We start from the raw sequence: 19,532 nt of genomic DNA on the forward strand, positions 1-19,532 counted from the left end.
GGTAGTGTCCGCTCCTAGTGTCCGTTCAAAATCTGGCACGGACATTAGGAGCGGACACTAGCTGTGTCCGTGACACTTGTCATTCATTTAAATGGCGATCGGGTGCGTTCTTTTGCACTCCGTGCCCTTCCTTCACTGTCCGCTTGTAAAGATGTCCGACTTTTCAAGCGGACAGAAAAACCCGACATGTAGATTCTTTCTGTCCGCTTGAAAAGTCGGACATCTTTACAAGTGGACAGTGAAGGAAGGGCACGGAGTGCAAAAGAACGCACCCGATCGCCATTTAAATGAATGACAAGTGTCACGGACACAGCTAGTGTCCGCTCCTAATGTCTGTGCGAGATTTTGAACGGTCACTAGGAGCGGACACTACCTGTCGGACACTAACGGTAGTGTGAAGCCCCCTTGGGCTGAAAACACTCACTGAGAAACATTCACAAAGGGACGTTATTAAGATCCCACATTGTGTTTTTTGTTACAGATTTTTCTGTGTTTTTTGAGCCAAAGTCAGAAGTGAATTTAACCGAAGGGAAACTTCTTAGTACTTCATTTATACTGTATGTTCCATTCCTTTTCAACCCATTACTGATTTTGGCTTAAAAAACCACAGCAAAATCTGCAACAAAAAAAAGCTGCATTTCCGCAACTTGGGGCCTTAGCCTAAAGTAAGGTTAGAAGGAACCTGACTTGGCGTAAGTTCACCAAATGTATCACAAAATGTTTGATAATTATATTGCATCAATAAGTCTAAAAATTCTGTCTTGCAAAGACTTTTATTCCACCCACCAACTAGAATAATACCGCGACAATTTTCAGATTTTTTTTAAAGTCATAGTTGAGAAATCTGATCTATAGACAGTTAATCTGGCCCTACTTTCCTACTCTTTTAAAAAGTGGAATGAGTTGTGAAAAACTTCAAAAAGTTGAAAATGTTTGAGCAAATGAGCTAAAAAAGTTGCAAATCCCTATTCTGAGACTTTATCACTAGATTTCTGTAGTACAGTGTTTGAAATATTCCACCTACAGTGTGTCTCAAGTCTAAAGCAGTGCAAAAGTTAAAAGCTGTGGTTACAAACATCACACATCACTTTATAATGCTGAATGTACATACGGGTGAGATTTTGCTAAATTTACACAGGTCACACATGTGCAGTGCAAAAAAAAAAATCTGTGTAAAAATATTATATGTAAGGCTTTATTCACATGACATTTTCAACTCAATTGGAGTCAATATGAGGTTATTTGTATCCATTTTTGATGTACCACGAGAACAGTTCATCAAAAAATAGGGATGTCCTATTTATTTATTGGAAAGGATATATAGAAAAACCGGGAACTGGCAGAGCGCTAAAGGCAGCAAAATCCATAATAGACTTGAAAAATAAAAATGACGATATGCAAGGTTAACATGAATTGGTTCTGTTTTATTGCTCCAAGGACAAGAACAACAGCTTAAAACGGCTACGCGTTTCGACACCGGGCGGGTGTCTTCTTCAGGCCAAGCAGGAAGTGTCCAGCAATAGCCTTAGAACCAAGTCCAAGTTCACATGACATTTTCAACTCAATTGGAGTCAATATTATTCGTATCCATTTTTGATGTACCATGTGAACAGTCCATCAAAAAATAGGGATGTCCTATTTATTTATTGATTGATTTTGCTTAGTTACTTATATAGCGCCATCATATTCTACAGCACTTTACAGACATTATCAATCACTGTCCCATATAGGGCTCACAATCTACATTCCCCATTAGTATGTCTTTGGAGTGTGGGAGGAAACTGGAGTACCCAGAGGAAACCCACGCAAACACATTTTGCATGCATCATTAAGACTCAAGTCTGTGACAAACAGATGTATATAGATGCATTTTGGCTATTAAAAACAAGACATTTCAGCTGTTATTTCACAGGGAGGGGGGTCATTTCAAATAACTGTGTGAGGACTTCCAGAGCAGTACACTTTGTAATGGCAGCATTTTAGTTGAACTTCAGCAACTTAAACAGTATCTAACATCATCTGCCTCCACTGATTCCCCAAATTGTATGCAAAGAGTACCATCTTTGTCCATCCAAACCTGACCTACTTAATTGCTGGCCACATCCATGTTGACCATGGTGCCTCACAGACAACAACCTCTTTACATCAATGAGTCATTTTCTGACCAGCAGAACTTTTCTAAAGGTTGCGTGGTCACTGGCCAGTATTGGGTCCTCTCCTGTAATATCCATGTCAATGACCTGGTAAAAGGATAACAATGTAGGGTGGTCATATTTGCAGATGATACTAAACTTTTGTAAGGTAATCAAAACTGAGGAGCATAGTTGAATATTACAGGGGGATCTAAGGAAACTGGAAGCATGGGCGGAGACTTGGCAAATGAAGTTTAATGTTGACAAATGTAAGGTTATGCATTTTGGTCGACAAAATAAAATGTATTAAAATGTATAAAATGTATTAATAGGAAATTACTGAACCAAGACTGCCAATGAAAAAGACTTAAAAATTTTGGTGGACAGCAAACTTACCTTTAGTGATCAGTGTCAGGCAGCTGCTGCCAAGACAAATAAAATTATGGGATCTATCAAAAGACGTATAGATTCTCCTGATAAGGACATAGTTATGCCTCTATACAAATCACAGGTACGGCCACACTTAGGGTGCATTCACACGGAGTAAAATGGAGTGTAATTTGGAGTGTAATTTTTACACGTGTAAAAAATTTACACATGTATTTTGGAGTGTTTTTTTTTAAACGTGGCGTTTACGGAGCGTTTACGTGTGTAAAAAAACGCTTCCGTAAATGCTCCGCATATGTTCCGTATACGCTCCAAATTACACTCCATTTTACTCCGTGTGAATGCACCCTTAGGGTACATTCACACTGAGTAACGCCGGGCGTGTATGAGAGCCGTACACGCCGGCATTACGGCAGACTGCCGAACACTTCCCATTCACTTCAATGGGAGCGCTCGTAACAGCGGCGTTTACGAGCGCTCCCATTGAAGTGAATGGGAAGTGTTCGGCAGTCTGCCGTAATGCCGGCGTGTACGGCTCTCATACACGCCCGGCGTTACGTAGTGTGCATGCACCCTCAGGGTGCATTCACACTGAGTAAACACTAGCTTATTTTGTAGAGTAAAATTACACTTGTAAATTTTGCTATCCCATTGACTTCAATGACATTTTACAGGCGTATTTTTACAGGCGTATTTTTTACAGGCGTATTTTTTACAGGCGTATTTGTACACTTGTAAATAAATATCATTGAAGTCAATGGGATAGCAAAATTTACAAGTGTAATTTTACTCTACAAAATAAGCTAGCGTTTACTCAGTGTGAATGCACCCTTAGACTATTGCATGCAATTTTGGGTCCCAGTATACAAGAAATAAGGAAAATGTTTGTTCTCGTACCGTGTTAGCCAGTGGGTAGGAAATGTAAAAAACAAAACAAAAAAAAAACAAAAACTTGATAGTCCTCAGTAGTTGATACCTTTTTAATGGCTAACAATAATGATGACAGATTACAACGTTTCGGAACTCTAGGCTCCTTTCTCCTTTCCTTCAGAAATGGTTTTTAAATTTACTTGAGAAACGAGCCTAGAGTTCCGAAATGTTGTAATCTGTCATCATTATTAGTAAGCCATTAAAAAGGTATCAGCTACTGAAGACTATCAAGTTTGTTTGTTTTGTTTTTTTTACATTTCGTATATAAGAAAGACAGAATACAACTAGAAAAGTGCAAAGAAGAGCAACCAAAATTATTAGGGGAATGGGTGGACTGGAGTACAACGATAGATTAACAAACTTGGGGTTATTCCGTTTAGAGAAAAGACGTCTACAGGAAGATCTAATAACAATATACAAATACATGGGACAATACAAAGAACTTTCTAATCTTTTTACTCCTAGGCCCGTGACAGTGACAAGGAGACATCCTCTACGTTGGGATGAAAGAAAGTTTCACCAGCAACATATAAGAGGATTCTTCACAGTAAGAACATCAAGGCTATGGAACTGTCCGCCCCAGGAAGTGGTGATGGCGGATTCAATGAACAAGTACAAAGAGTGGCCTGGATCCCTTTCTAGAAGAGAATAATGTTATGGGTTATGGATTCTAGATTTTAATGACACGTTGATCCAGGGTTTTATATTGACTGCCAGATTGGAGTGGGGAAGGAATTTTTTCCCCTGAAATGGGGCAATTGTCTTGGGGTTTTTGCTTTCTGTTAGATCAACACTGTAGAGGACTGTAGGGTTATAGATTGGACTTGATGCACTATTGTCTTCATCCAACCTCATCTACTATGTAACTATGACTCTGATTTTAGAACCTTTGAGTGTATGAAACAACTCTGTGCAGCATATGGAACTTTCCTAACTCTCACACTTTTGCCATAACCTTCCCTAGAATAACTGTTCGGCAGCCTAGAAACCCATGGGAATGTATTCCCAGATGGTCTCCTGCTCATGATAGTATTCAAGAAAGGCATCCAGCCCCATTTTGAACTTGCAGAATGAATTCATCATTCCCACTTCAAGTGACAGTGAGGCCCATAGTCTCACTGCTCGTACAGTAAAGAATTTCTGTCTATGTTGCTGGATAAATGATGTCTCTTTGTCACTAGCCTAGGAGTAAAAAGATGATTAGAAAGTCTTTCTACTATCCCTTCATGTATTTGTACATTGTAATTAGATCTCCAGTAGCTGTCTTTTTCTAAACTGAATAGCCCCAAATCTGTTAATTTTTCTCTGTACTCCAATCCATCGATTTCCGCTAATTATCTTGGTCGCCCTTCTCTGCAATCTCTCTAGTTCAGTTATGTCTTTCTTGTATACTGGGGCCCAAAACTGCGCACAATATTCTATGTGTTGCCGTACCTTTGATTTGTATAGAGGCATTACATGAGCATCTATGCCTCTTTTGATTCATTCCAGAATTTTTTTTTCAACCAAAACGCATAAACTTACATTTGTCTACATTAAATTTCATGCATCAAGCTTCCGTAGACCCCTTGGTCATATTCTACTATCTGCCTCAGTTATGATTGCCTTAAAGAGTTTATTGTTATCTACAAATAAGGAAATCCTGTTTTATAATCCCTCTACCAGAAACCATTAATAAACATATTAAACAGAAGAGGACCAAATACTAACCCCTTTGGTACTTCACTGGTGACTAATCCAGTATGAGTATTTACCATTACAAGCGCCCTCTGTTTCCTATCACTGAGCCAGTTGTGAACCCAAATGCATATGTTTTCCCTTAGCCCCAACCTTTTAGTTTTGTATTCTAACCAGTATCAAAAGCCTTTGAAAAGTCCAGGCACACAATATCCACAGCATCATCTATAGTTAGTCTAGAATCCTAGACTAAAATTCCCTACTGATTGTGTGTTATACAATTATTTAAACCATGGTTATGCCATGATTAAGAGGTTTTAAACCTCGAAACGCGTAGATGATTACCATTCTTTGTAACCCTGCACAAGATTTTAATGGAAGTATGATTCCACAAAAATAAAAGTGAAGTTTTAACTGATTTCTGACTTCATATCTTCAAGTGCTGGATCACTATTGCTTTCTTGTTTACTGGTCTATAGTTTCCTGGCTTATTTTTAGACCCTTTTTTGAATATTGGCAGCACATTTGTTATGGGCCAATCCTGTGGAACAGATCCAGTCATTATGGAATCCTTAAATATCAGATGTAAATATTAAATAGCATCCGCAGCGTGAGATTTCCTCCCGATTAGGCCCATTCATTTGGACCTAATCCGGAGTGGAATGCCGCGACGGGATGCTAGTGCACTGTATCGGCATTCCGTCGCGGCTAGCCGCGTGGTATGTTCACACACGGAATCCATTTTACGCCATGTGAACATACCCTAATGAGGATTATTACACAAAAATAAAATATGCAAAAAATGTGTTTTTTTTTTCTCTCTAGTCTCTCAACATAAAGTCACTTAATTTTCTATTACATTTAAGACAAAATACACTTAGAATTAAAATGCACTTGCAAGTTCACACAATCATTTTTTTTTCAGATAGCTTTTAAAGCTGCTCCTACTCAGATGCAGCAAGTAATTCTTCAGTTTGTAAAGAATTATCTTCAGTGTGGAAAACTGAATACATGCTTCCTAACTTCTGATTTACTTACATTTTTATCAAATATCACCACCTAGTGACCGTGGAGTTCAATTACATCTAATTCTAACAAGGCTTCCGGGAGTACTGTTAATTTTCTACTTCCAGACAATTATTTCCAGTTTGCAGTCTAACTCCCAGTCTCTATGTAACTCTTTGCGTCCAAGAGACTCAGGCGTTGTAAGGAGGGCATACAGGCACATAGAGGCCACATACACTACTGAGCCTCATTTTGACATGTTTTAATAACATTACATCAAAGTTGGATCAGCCTGTAGTGTTTTTCCACTTTAATTTTAGTTGGGGACTCCAAATCCAGGCCTCCATTGGTTAAAGGGGTTGTCCCATTACAAGGATCCTATCTATACTGTTTGTTAATGTGAATGTAAGACTTTTCCTAAATACATTGCTTCAGCAAAACTGCTTTGTTTATCCACTATATCACTTTATTCATTTTTTTAGGACCCATCCCTTGACTTATCTTGTCATAAATGTCACTGTGGGATAGCTACTCAAATTTGTAAACAATTCACCGAGGAAGTAACTCTAAAACATAACTTTTAATAAATTTAATTAAAAGGATTCTAAAATCTTAGTCCAACATTAGTTGGTATATGGGGACAGGTTGATTATAAATGAGCCTTTGAATGAACCGGTTATAAGATTTACTAATATCCCTGTACCACCAATATACCACTCACCCCTATGATAGCCAGTAAGGGGTTAAATATTTTGTCTCGGCCGTCTACTTATATTTCAGCTCTGACCTATTCGGCAGGTATGACCAGGGTTTTGGGCATAACAGTTCCCTAGTCTGCTCACCCACAATAAGGCTAAAATCAGTGCCGATAACCTGCCTGCACTTCTATCATTCCCCTCAACGCGTTTCTATGTTCCTGTAACAGAACAATTCATCAGGAGAAGTTCAAAATTACAATTTTAGTAGATGAAGTGCGGTAAAAACCGCAATTCCCCTGTCCCGTATGGTAGGACAGGGTACTGGTATATGCCGCCGAGCGCGGCGTTTCTCGCGACTATAAATCCAAAGGCACGCCCCTTCCCCCGCCTCTCATGACGTGGCACGATTCCATTGGTCGCACCCTTTTGTTCTATTGAGGGCTGAAGCTGCTGGGTCATGTGATCGTGTGTTGACCCCATGTGATGCGATCGTGTCAGATACCAACGCATCGCAAAAACAAACAAATGACAGGTAAGTAAGGTGGTCTTCCACGGCGGTTCCAGGACGGAATTACTGAATACCCAAACCGCATCAAAAAGGAGTCCATGTCAAGACTGTTTATCCACATACTATCCACCTTTGTGTATGAATATTGAAAAGAACGCATGTAAATTCATGGATTACAGGGTATATACCGCACTATATATATATGTCATACATCTCCAGATTCCGTACATAATTTGAAGGATATGTAATCCACACATGTAGATTACCTCCTACTACCATTCTAGGCTTATATGATATATTTGCGGGATATAACGCTTGAGTCCTGAGACACGTCATGTGAATCACATCCTATTGGTGCAGCCAAATATGATTACAGATTATCTTTACCTGAATCATCAAATCGCACTATAGTCCCAATATGTGAGCCACATATACGCTCACCCCTGTATTCAATTAGATCTAATATCCGATTGACTATTATTAAATGAATCCTCAGTTTGGAAAGAGGATGTCATAGATATATATCTTATTCATAGGATTACTACATGCGAGTCATCGCTACAGAAGGTCTCCTTCTATATACATATAGGGGTATATTTATATGGTGGTATGTTAAATAAAGCACATATATCCAATGTTTTCATTGAGTCCTTTAGGGCTCAAGGACTGTAACCTGTATATCCAAGCAGCCTCTTTCTGAAGAATTTTCTTGTATAAATCTCCCCCCCTTGGACTGGGTCTCATAAGTTCAATGCCTTGGAAGTATATCGCTTTTATATCAGTTCTCCAGCGCCCTAGCCAGCGCTGTGACTCTCCGGTCCTAGTCTTGACGGGACAAAATCCGGCAAAATGGGGTTTGTGAAAGTTGTGAAGAACAAGGCCTACTTCAAGCGCTACCAGGTCAAGTTCCGCAGAAGGAGAGAGGGCAAGACTGACTACTTTGCCCATAAGAGACTGGTCGTCCAGGACAAAAACAAGTACAATACCCCTAAGTACAGGATGATTGTGTGCGTCACCAACAGAGACATCATCTGCCAGATTGCTTACGCCAAGATCGAAGGCGATACCATTGTCTGTGCCGCATACTCCCACGAGCTTCCTAAGTATGGAGTTAAGGTTGGGCTGACAAACTACGCTGCAGCTTACTGCACAGGACTGCTGCTGGCCCGCAGGCTCCTGAACAAGTTCGGCCTTGACAAAATCTATGAAGGCCAAGTGGATGTTACTGGTGATGAGTATAATGTGGAGAGCATTGACGGAGAGGCAGGTGCTTTCACCTGTTACCTGGATGCGGGTCTGACCAGAACCACCACTGGAAACAGAGTTTTTGGTGCTCTGAAGGGAGCTGTTGATGGAGGCCTGTCTATTCCCCACAGCACAAAACGATTCCCCGGCTTCGACTCAGAGAGCAAAGAGTTCAACGCAGAAGTCCACCGCAAACACATACTTGGCCAGAACGTGGCAGAATACATGCGTCTCTTAATGGAGGAAGATGAGGATGCGTTCAAGAAGCAGTTCTCTCAGTACATAAAGAATGGCATCACACCTGACCAAATTGAAGATCTGTACAAAAAGGCCCACGCTGGTATCAGGGAGAATTCAGTTCACGAAAAGAAACCAGAGAGAGAAGTCAAAAAGAAGAGGTGGAATCGTGCCAAAATGTCTCTGGCACAAAAGAGAGACCGCATTGCTCAGAAAAAAGCAAGCTTTCTCAGAGCTCAGGAGAAGATTGTCGACAGCTAAATTGGGTCTCTTGCAGTTTTCTACACGAGTCTCTTGAAAATAAATCTATTCTCATGTCACCTTCATGATGCTCCCAAATGTGTCTACTTAGAGGCCTATCTTCCTTGCGTCTCACATTGCCCACATGCTCAAGAATACGTTGACGCAACTGACGTGATGTCATACCCACATAATTTTTTGGGCAGCTACACGTTGCTAAGTAGACAACTCCTTCACTGACACAATTAATGAAACTACGGATGTCATATGTTTTTCCAGTGTGAACACTCTCAAACGTGGAACCAGATTTTACATGTTCACACGCCTTACAGTTCCCACACCGGAGCATTGCATTAGGGAGGGATGCATTTGTTTAGCCAGGTATTTGTTGTTACTGGTGCAAGATGACTGTGTACTAATCTGTCATGGAGGTTCCTACCCCTCCGAAATGTAATCGAGGGTGTATTGGATATCATTTGTTCGATGTCTGTATCCAACTTGAGAACACTCCAGTGTGAGTTTAAAATAGACCTCACTTCCTTGTGTAGGTGATCATATGTACAAATTACTCTCAGTTGACCGGTCAGTTCTTCTCTGGGGCGAGATTTCAGCAGGCTTGTACGATTTTGGCTACGTGCGTTAAAGTATGATGTGGACAAAACATTTTCAGGATATCCACGTGCTTTTAAGCGATTGGATAGATCTCTTGAGGCACCTTGAAATTAAGTGAATGAGGAACAATTTCGCCTCATCCTTAAAAATTGGCCTTTGGGAATACCTTTCCTCAAAGGAAGGGGATGGTAACTGTGCCAAGCCAAGATGTTATTAGTGGCAGTGTCTTTTCTGAAAACCTCTGTTGACACACTTCCCGCCTCATTTACCTTTATTCTCAAATCCAAAAATGTGAGTTGATGTTTATCAACACTCGCTGTGAATTTAAGATTGAGGTCGTTGTTATTGAGTGTGTCAACGAAATCAAAGAACTGTGGCTCAGTTCCTGACCAAAAAATTAGAATGTCATCTATGAATCTGAGCCAAACGTGGATCATTGAAGTCCACGTTTCCATGTGTTCTGTAAATACATACTGTTCCTCCCACCACCCTAAATACAAATTAGCGAAGGTAGGTGCTGCGGCACTGCCCATTGCAGTCCCGACTGTCTGGAGGTAGAAGTGACCATCGTATGTAAAAAAGTTCTTCTTCAGAATAAACTGCATAAGATCCAACACAAATTGGCTGTGTCGGGCATATTGACTGCCACGAGTTTGTAAGAAGTGCCCTACAGCCCCACACCCCTTATCATGGGGGATGGAGCTGTAGAGCGCCTCAACATCCAAACTGGCAATGGAAATGCCAGTAGGAAAGGTTACCTCATCCAATCACCTTAGCAATCCATCGTATCTCTCACAAACGATGGTAGAGAGAATACAAATGGCCTCAGAATTTTGTCCACGTATATACTGCTGTTAGTGGAGATACTATCAATTCCAGACACTATGGGTCTCCCTTTTAAAGGGGAGATCCCTTTGTGTAATTTTGGGAGACAGTAAAAGGTAGGTGTTACAGGTTTGTGAGGTACCAGAAACTCCCATTCTGTATGAGATACAATCCCATCATTCAAGGCCTGATCCAATAGGGAGACCAATTCTTTGATGAAAATATCAGTTGGATCTTCCCTTACTGTACGGTAAGTATTTGGATACCTTAATATATCATAACACATGGTTTTATAGTATTCACGATCCATGATAATAATGTTTCCCCCCCTTATCTGAGGGTTTTATTACAATTGAGGTATCTGTCTCCAAATTTCTAAGGGCCTTGATTTGATTTTTTGTGAGATTGTTATGAATGGGGTGGGTTTGTAGGCCAAGTGATGTCAGATCCTTCATTACCAGTTGTTCAAATATATCTATCAATTTAGTATCAAAGAGAGGTGGATTCTTTCGACTCTTTGGTTTAAGATCCGTGTGTCTAATAACTCCCCCTTGACCTTCATCCCACATAATTTTTAGTAAAGCTAAATCTGGTAAATCTTCCTGGTTTATGCCAAACTCTCTACATTTATTAGCATCAGCTATTTTCATGAACTTGCCCCAACGTAATTTGTGGGCGAAAAGATTGATATCCTTCACCCAGCCAAATTCATTAAACCTTGGTGTAGGTACAAAAGATAGTCCTTTGGCTAAGACCTCCATCTCAGCCGATGTAATATTCCTCTTAGAGAGATTGACAACTTGGAGATTTTTGTCTACATTAGTTGGACCAGATATATTCTCATCCCCATCAGAATTTTCCCCCACTGATGTGACTCCTTCAATTCCTATTTCACTGTTGGGGTTGATTTCGGTTTGCCCCTCAGGAAGTAGGTGGAAATCTGGGGGCCCTCGGATAAAAAACCAGTTCGATCCCTTCTACTACTCGATTTTTCCCTGGAATTCGTTGGTGCCTGCCTGTTGTTATTCTGATAACCTCCTCCTCTTCCCCTCCCCTTCCCCCTTGTTTGACAATGTTGTGAACAACTGCGTCTTTCTGTGTCTGATACATCAGTGTCAGACATTGAAACTTCAGATTCAACATTTGTATGTTTGGGTAGGTATGCTCTATTTTCTTTGAAATCATTCAGATCACGTTGGTATTGGTGATGTTTTCTACTTTTGATGGTAGAGATATATCTTTCAATATTGGTCTGAAGATTTGTCTCCAATTTGTCATAATCAGACTCACTGCTAAATGTTTTTGCTTTTGAGATAAGTTCCTTTAAATTAGCAGTGTGCCTGACTAGAGCGACTTCCTCCTCCTCTATAAGGAGTTTCATTAAGTTTATTGAACCAGTAGTAACCTCCTCCTCCCATTTTTTCATGAAGGAGGGGGATCTAAGTCACTCTGGGGGGAGGGTCGTATTTCACAGGCCTCTAGGAACAATCCTGTTTTCTACATACTTTCCTAACCCTTGTATCTCCCACCAACATCTGATGTATTCTCTGTATGATTTTGGCAGAGTTTTGAACATGGTCTTTATTGACATAGACTGTTCAGATGCCGGTAGTTCATTCTCCGAGAAGACATTAGTTGCTTCCTCCAGCCACTTGCTGGGGTCTATATCGTTGTTTAGAAACCTTGCCATCAATGCTCTAATTAGTGGGCAAGGACTTCCCCTAATTAAATAAATGTCACTGTGGGATAGCTACTCAAATTTGTAAACAATTCACTGAGGAAGTAACTCTAAAACATAACTTTTAATAAATTTAATTAAAAGGATTCTAAAATCTTAGTCCAACATTAGTTGGTATATGGGGACAGGTTGATTATAGATGAGCCTTTGAATGAACCGGTTATAAGATTTACTAATATCCCTGTACCACCAATATACCACTCACCCCTATGATAGCCAGTAAGGGGTTAAATATTTTGTCTCGGCCGTCTACTTATATTTCAGCTCTGACCTATTCGGCAGGTATGACCAGGGGACCAGGGTTTTGGGCATAACAGTTCCCTAGTCTGCTCACCCACAATAAGACTAAAATCAGTGCCGATAACCTGCCTGCACTTCTATCATTCCCCTCAACATGTTTCTATGTTCCTGTAACAGAACAATTCATCAGGAGGATGTCATAAGTCAAGTGATGTATCAGCCTGCTCTCAGGGGGGAGGGAGGAGGGGCTAAGTGCACGGGAGCGAGCCTGGAGAGGGGGGGGGGGTAGTTTACCCTTTGGGGGGGAAGGGGCTGCCAATACACTCCCCGGCATCCACTGTAATAGAGAGGCGGATGCCGGGGACAGTTAGACGCCAGCACAGATGCCAGCAACATCGCTATGCATCTGCCCTGCATGAAGCCAGCAGTGGCAGGAGCGGAATAACAGCATCGCTTCTGTTGCTGCTGGCTTCATGCAGGGCAGAAGCATAGCGATGTTGCTGGCATCTGTGCCGGCGTCTACACTCCCCGGCATCCGCCTCTCTATTACAGCGGATGCCGGGTCACATATTCACATGCATAAGCCGAGCGGCGAGATGCCGCTGGCCCTGCGTGCACACTCATAGACCAGTCTAGCCTTCACAATGCGAATACAGACCCGGCACCCACTGTAATAGAGAGAGGCGGATGTCGGGTCTGTATTCGCATTGTGAAGGCTAGACTGGTCTATGAGCGCGCACGCAGGGCCAGCGGCATCTTGCCGCTTGGCTTTGCATATGTGACCCCGCCCACCAATGACGCAACAAAGCCGGAAGACAGAAGATTTTGCAACAACAAAGACTGGTGAGTATGCGACGTGGGACAACCCCTTTAATTGATTTCCATTGATGATTTTTTTGTGATTTTGTTGACATCACATTTAACTTTGAACAAAGTATTCAATGAGAATATTTAATTAATTCAGATCTAAGATGTGTTATTTGAGTGTTCCCTTTATTTTTTTGAGCAGTGTATACAAATATCATCAGAAATTTAAATTTTTTGGGAAAAATGTGGAAGGAAAGGAAATCAGGAAAGGGTAATAAATAAAAAAGTCCAGGTAAGTCCTGAAAAAGCCCATCAACTTGGTCCCTGTAGCCTGGTTTGCATTGGGAAATCCACCTTGAGTAGGCAGACAATCTCGGTGTACTTCGATATGGAAACCAGGGAAGAAAGGAGAGAAAGAAAGGAAGGAAAGGGAAGAAAGGAAGGAATGAAAGGAAGAGAGAGAGAGAGAGAGAGAGAGAAAGAAAGAAAGAAAGAAAGAAAGAAAGAAAGAAAGAAAGAAAGAAAGAAAGAAAGAAAGAAAGAAAGAAAGAAAGAAAGAAAGAAAGAAAGAAAGAAAGAAAGAAAGAAAGAGTGAAGAGAAGGGGAATCTCTCTCTGGTGTCCCATCCCACATCTTTGGGAATTGAGCAACGGCTGAGGCAATAGTGTGTATCAGACTCTCCACACAGTAGATCACGCAAACCTGTCATAGCCATTGGGACGTTGTGGGAGGTTCAGGGGAGTTCCAACAGGCAGAAATACAGCAGCTTGCCATATTTAGAAGGTGTTTCAGTAACGATTGTTTATATATGCATAATAACATACTGTATCATTGTGATGGAGGAGAACCCAGGCTGGAGTGTGTGATTCTCTGAACATTCATCCAGAAAGGACTTGGAGCAATTCCAGAAGAAGTGCAGGAGGGTCACCTCCTCCACATCACAGCACCAATAAAGAGGTAACACCTCTCAGTACATTTTATGTAGGATAATGAATACTTTGCACCAACGGGTCAATATTTTTAATAGGAGGCAACGCCCTTTCAACCTTAGGGTGAGGAGAGAAATCTATTCAATAGACGACTGGAGTTACATTTCTACAAAAAGGAAAGGAATAGTTTTGTCGCTTTGTAGAGGAACAACAAAGGGATTGAGATCGGTAGAGATTGCACTTGGTAATGCAGACAGAGTAGAAAATTTATCTATATAAGAAATGTAACCAAACCAAGAGAAAGAGCTTCCCTTCTATGTTGCCAGGTCCAGTGGGCGGAGCTATTCTGAATGCTACAGGACAGTGTGGTTGGTGTTACACAGAAAGAGCAAGTTGCTGGAAAGGGGGACTGATGGAAGGTAAGGAGGAGAAAACAGACAGTATGTGTGAGCAAGAGGGGGGAATTGGGGGCAGATGTAGAGAGCAGTTAAACTGAAAGCAGATGAAGGGGCAATTACACTGAAGGCAGATGGAGGGGGACATTAAACTGGGGGGGGACAGATGGAGGGTGACATTAAACTGGGGCAACTGGAGGAGGATATTAAACCATGGGTAGCTGGAGGGGGGCATACCTGCCTGTATTTGCCCCCAGTTTAATGTCGTCCTCTAGTTTCTGCCAGTGTAAACTGCAACACGAGGAAAAGGACTTAATTCTGTGGAGCATGTGGAGGCACATGGAAAAATAGATGAGAATGGGTGGGTTCAACGTAGAAGTGGGTAGAGCTAAACTTGCTGCGGCGCAAGTAGCCCTTTTAGAACCATGATGATGCAATTCTTGTACCACTTTTGGCATATACTAATCTACGTACACTAGAAACCCTACACTCCACAACACCTGCCATTATGGAGATGCTCAGACTCAGACAACTAGTCTTTAACTTCAATCTTACCTTAGGCACCCAGTGGCATTGCGCAGCACCTGTGATGAATGTAACTGTATTTTGCGATCATCTTGTAGTATAGAGTTTTCCCACCCAGAATGTGGGATAATCACTGCACTGGTCAACACTGCTAGGGCATCTTGAATTATTGGCATTTTAAGGGCATCACAAGAAGAAAGATTCCACAAAACACCTATATACAATAAAACAAATGGAAGTTAGGCAACTGAGAAAACAAAATTCAACTATGAGTAAATTTTTTTGCATGTATTTGATTTTTTTATGCTTATGCTTCTCTTTCAGTGCTACAAAAATCCTCAGATTATTTAATGTATGCATTTTGGTACAAACAGAAGGCTATCAAGACATTTTCAGTTTTATTAAAGAATAATAATAATAATAAAAAATGTTATTTATATAGCGCCAACATATTCCGCAGCGCTGTACAATTTGTAGGGTTCAAATACAGACAGAAAGATGCATTACAAAGAAAGTCATTTCACACAATGGGACTGAGGGCCCTGCTTGCAAGAGCTTACAATCTATGAGGTAGAGGGGATGACACAAGAGGTAGCAGGGGCGCCGTTGCTTATACAGGGGGTCAGATAATTCTGTAATAAAGGTGACTGTCATTACACAAACATAAAACTTTATGAGCCGTCACCAGTTGTGTCCTTTAACATGTGGATGGAGCTTGGACCTTTAACGTTAGCCTGAAATGGCATCATATCATGTGGGAAATGTGGGAGCGGTGACAGAGGAGGGTTAAATTTTGGGGATTCTAATTATAGTACGGAAGGGTTTACGTTAGAAATTGTGATAAGCCTGTCTGAAAAGATGTGTCTTTAGTTTGCATTTGAAACTGTAGAAATTGGGAGTTAATCTGATTGTTCCAGGTAGAGCATTCCAGAGAAGTGGTGCAACTCGGGAGAAGTCTTGTATACAAGCGTCGGAGGTTCTGATAATAGAGGATGTAAGTGTTAGGTCATTGAGTGAACGGGGAACACGGGTTGGGCGGTAGACAGAGATGAGGGAGGAAATGTAGGGAGGTGCAGCATTATGGAGAGCCTTGTGGATGAGAGTAATAACTTTATATTTTATTCTATAATGAATAAGCAGCCAATGTAGCGACTGGCACAGACCGGAGGCATCGCTGTAGCATCTAGCCTGATAGATGAGCCTGGCCGCTGCATTCAGAATAGATTGTAGTGGGGAGAGTTTAGTAAGGGGAAGACCGATTAGTAAGGAGTTATAGTAGTCAAGGCGAGAATGAATCAGAGAGAAAATAAGTGTCTTTAGTGTATCTCTGGTAAGGAAAGGGTGTATTCTGGAGATGTTTTTGAGGTGGAGGTGACATGAACGTGCGAGTGATTCAATATGAGGGGTGAAGGAAAGGTCTACGTCAAACATGACCCCAAGGCAGCAGGCATGCTGCCTAGGAGTTATAGTAAGGCCTGAGACTACAATGGATATATCAGGGACAGATCGATTAGATGGTGGAAACAGTAGTAGTTCAGTCAGAGAGATTTAGTTTCAGATAGAGCGAGGACATGATATTAGAGACAGCAGAGAGACAGTCGCTGGTGTTCTGTATGAGTACAGGGGTGATGTCACGGGAAGATGTGTATAATTGAGTGTCATAAAGATGGTACCTGAAGCCAAATCTGGCGATGGTTTGTCCAATGGGGGCTGTGTAGAGAGAAAAGAGCAGGGGGCCTAGGACCGAGCCCTGAGGAACCCCAACAGCAAGGGAAAGAGGGGAGGAAACAGAGCCCGCAAATGATACACTGAAAGTGCGGTCTGAGAAATAAGAGGAGAACCAGGAGAGCGCAGTGTCGTTGAGGCCGATTGAGCGGAGCATAGTGAGGAGAAGTTGATGGTCAACAGTGTCAAAAGCTGCAGAGAGGTCCAGAAGAATAAGAAGAGAGAAGTCACCATTGGATATAGCCATTAGGAGATCATTGGAGACTTTTGTGAGAGCCGTTTCAGTAGAGTGCAGAGCGCGGAAACCAGATTGTAAGGGGTCAAGCAGAGAGTTAGCAGAGAGATAGCGGATTAAACAAGAATAGACCAGGCGTTCCAAGAGTTTAGAGATGAAGGGGAGGTTAGAGACTGGTCGATAGTTAGCAGCATGGAAAAACCTAACCTTTCATTTCACTGCTAAAAAAATTACAATTACAAGGTCAATAATACAGTGTATCACCATAATCATAGAGTTCACAACAAATAGTGCTATAATTGAAAAGCAACCACATGGAACATATGAATAATGGTATTAGGGTCCGTTCACACAGTGGAAAAAAGCATGGAATTCTCTTCATTTTACGCTGCAGGCATTTTCACCACGGTGTAGCCACGACGGAGTGCTGATGCATCCCGCTCCTGATTAAGTCCGGATGAATGGGCCTAAAGTGTTGTTTTTTTGTTTTTTTTTACTGTGGAGCATATTATACTGTGCGGGGGCCACTGTGTAGCATATGTGTGGGGGCCACTGAGGGGAGCATATTGTACTGTGTGGGATCCAGTGTGGAAAATATATATTTTGTAGGGGCCATATGTATTTATGTAGGGGCCACTGTTGAGCATATAATACTGTGTGGGTGGTCAGTGTGGAGCATATTATACTGTGTGAGACCCCTTCAGTATTAATATCAAGCACTATCTTTAGTTTTATTTTATAGGAGTCGTGCACTATCAATATAGGTTGTAATAACATAACGTGGTGATTATAAAATAGATATTATGTATCGTAATTAGTGCAGAGGTCACAGTGCTCACAGAATCTTCAAAGAGTTGATCAGCAGGGGCACTGGGTGTTACACCACCATTTCTTAGACTGTTAGGACCCTGCAGATCAGTTTTTTCCCACAGCACGCAGCTCTCACTCACCGTGTTCTTGATAACCATAGTTGTGGGTACTAAAGGTGTATCCCTTTGAAGTATCTGAGATACTGCTGCAGCACCCGTAACAGTTGTTTTCAAGAATTTGCTGTAGGGAGGGATTATGGGGCCCCAGACAAAAGTTTGCACTGGGGCCCATAAGACTTTAGTTACCCCACTGCCCCCGACAAAATAGCGCAAAAAAAAAAGAAACTTTTATATCTGCAGTGCATTAAAATAAGTTAACTCCTGTCGTAGGAGCTATAGAGGCTTACTAACTCTAAATTCGAACCGTCATCATTATGTACTTTCTGGTTCTTCTTGCATTTCTGTCTTGTTGCATTTCTGGTTTGATGATTGAGGTTTATCCTATTAACAATTTTATTTATTTATTTATTTTGCATTAAAAGTTTTATCAAAGGGGTTGTCTGGGATAAAATAAAAAATTAACCCCTAAACTAAACCCCTCCCCCTGCTTAACTTCTAATTTACTTAGTTGAAAAAAAAAAAAAAATTACCTAGATCTCCAGGTACACTGTCTGATGATCCAGTGATGACAAGTTTCCGTGTTTCCAGAAACAGAATGTCAGCAATACTCCCTTCATATTTACCTGTTCTGTGCACTTCCTGCTAGAGCCTGCGCAATATAACCAGGGATTCTAGCTCTATTGCGCAATAGCCAGCAAAAGTGAAGAGCTGAAGGTTCTTGTCTACCATGCATGCGAAAGAAGTCCACAGAAGAAGAAGCCGATGGGACAGAAGAAACTGATCTCCAGGACATAGAATACAGGTAAGTATGATGGGGTGGGAGACTGCGTTAGGTAGGTAGGTAGGACTACTTGTACATGAGCTTTCTAGGGAAACAGGTAGGGGGTCAGAGAGGGGGGGGAGGGAGTGAGAGGGGGATCTGAGGCTAAAACAGAAGGAAGCTACCCACGTAAACAAATGCAGATGATGCCAGGAGCTCCCAGAGAAACTCAGAAATCACCAAAAACACGCCTATAGGTATTTTCAAAAACAAAATAGAACAGCGGACACCGAGCAAACCATAGTGCAGTATTTTCAATAGGACAAAATATTTAACAAAGGAGTGACGCTCACCTTGGAGAGTTGTGAACCTAAGTCACAACTCTGTAATTGCGATGACTATATAGTCGGATGGAGCAGCAATGTTCTTAACACCTCGCGGGCGTACATATATGAAGTGGAAGGACCAGCTACCCAGATTCGGTGATAAATCTGGTAATAAGGAACTGCGCTCCCCTCAAAGATTGGTACACACGAATTTATTGGTAAAGACAAACTCACACAACGCGTTTCGGGCTCCAGACCACGCCCTTCCTCAGGTGCAATAGTTTCTGTACCGTTGAGCTGATTGTTTGTTAGCCCGGCGAAAGGCACAGTTATTTATATCGTTGGTGGGAGTGAGTGAGGGAAGCTGCTGCTTCCCGCGCGGGCGCATGCGCTCTCGAGTGCACGTGTGCCCGTGTCGGACGGAGGT

General features: G+C 41.6%; 2 protein-coding genes across 6 annotated transcripts in view; one reads left to right on the plus strand and one right to left on the minus strand.

The window, feature by feature from the left end:
* CTNND2 (catenin delta 2) overlaps positions 1-19,532 on the minus strand; it is a 368,350-nt gene that overhangs the window by 88,992 nt on the left and 259,826 nt on the right. For all 5 annotated transcript variants that reach the window (XM_075271079.1, XM_075271077.1, XM_075271078.1 and 2 more), the window contains exon 12: positions 15,161-15,344. In XM_075271079.1, coding sequence (XP_075127180.1) covers positions 15,161-15,344 — 184 coding nt within the window. The remainder of the gene's footprint in view (positions 1-15,160; positions 15,345-19,532) is intronic.
* On the plus strand, positions 8,115-9,134 carry LOC142200597 (large ribosomal subunit protein uL18A-like). The gene has a single exon (XM_075271049.1). It carries the CDS (start codon positions 8,187-8,189, stop codon positions 9,078-9,080), a length of 894 nt encoding a protein of 297 aa, XP_075127150.1. The 5' UTR covers positions 8,115-8,186; the 3' UTR covers positions 9,081-9,134.

Source organism: Leptodactylus fuscus, chromosome 4 (genome assembly GCF_031893055.1).
Source record: "Leptodactylus fuscus isolate aLepFus1 chromosome 4, aLepFus1.hap2, whole genome shotgun sequence".
In the NCBI taxonomy this organism is placed as follows: domain Eukaryota; kingdom Metazoa; phylum Chordata; class Amphibia; order Anura; family Leptodactylidae; genus Leptodactylus; species Leptodactylus fuscus.

Bases quoted from the DNA above. Each gene is read 5' to 3' on its own strand.
- LOC142200597 (XM_075271049.1), top strand. From the start codon at position 8,187: ATGGGGTTTGTGAAAGTTGTGAAGAACAAGGCCTACTTCAAGCGCTAC.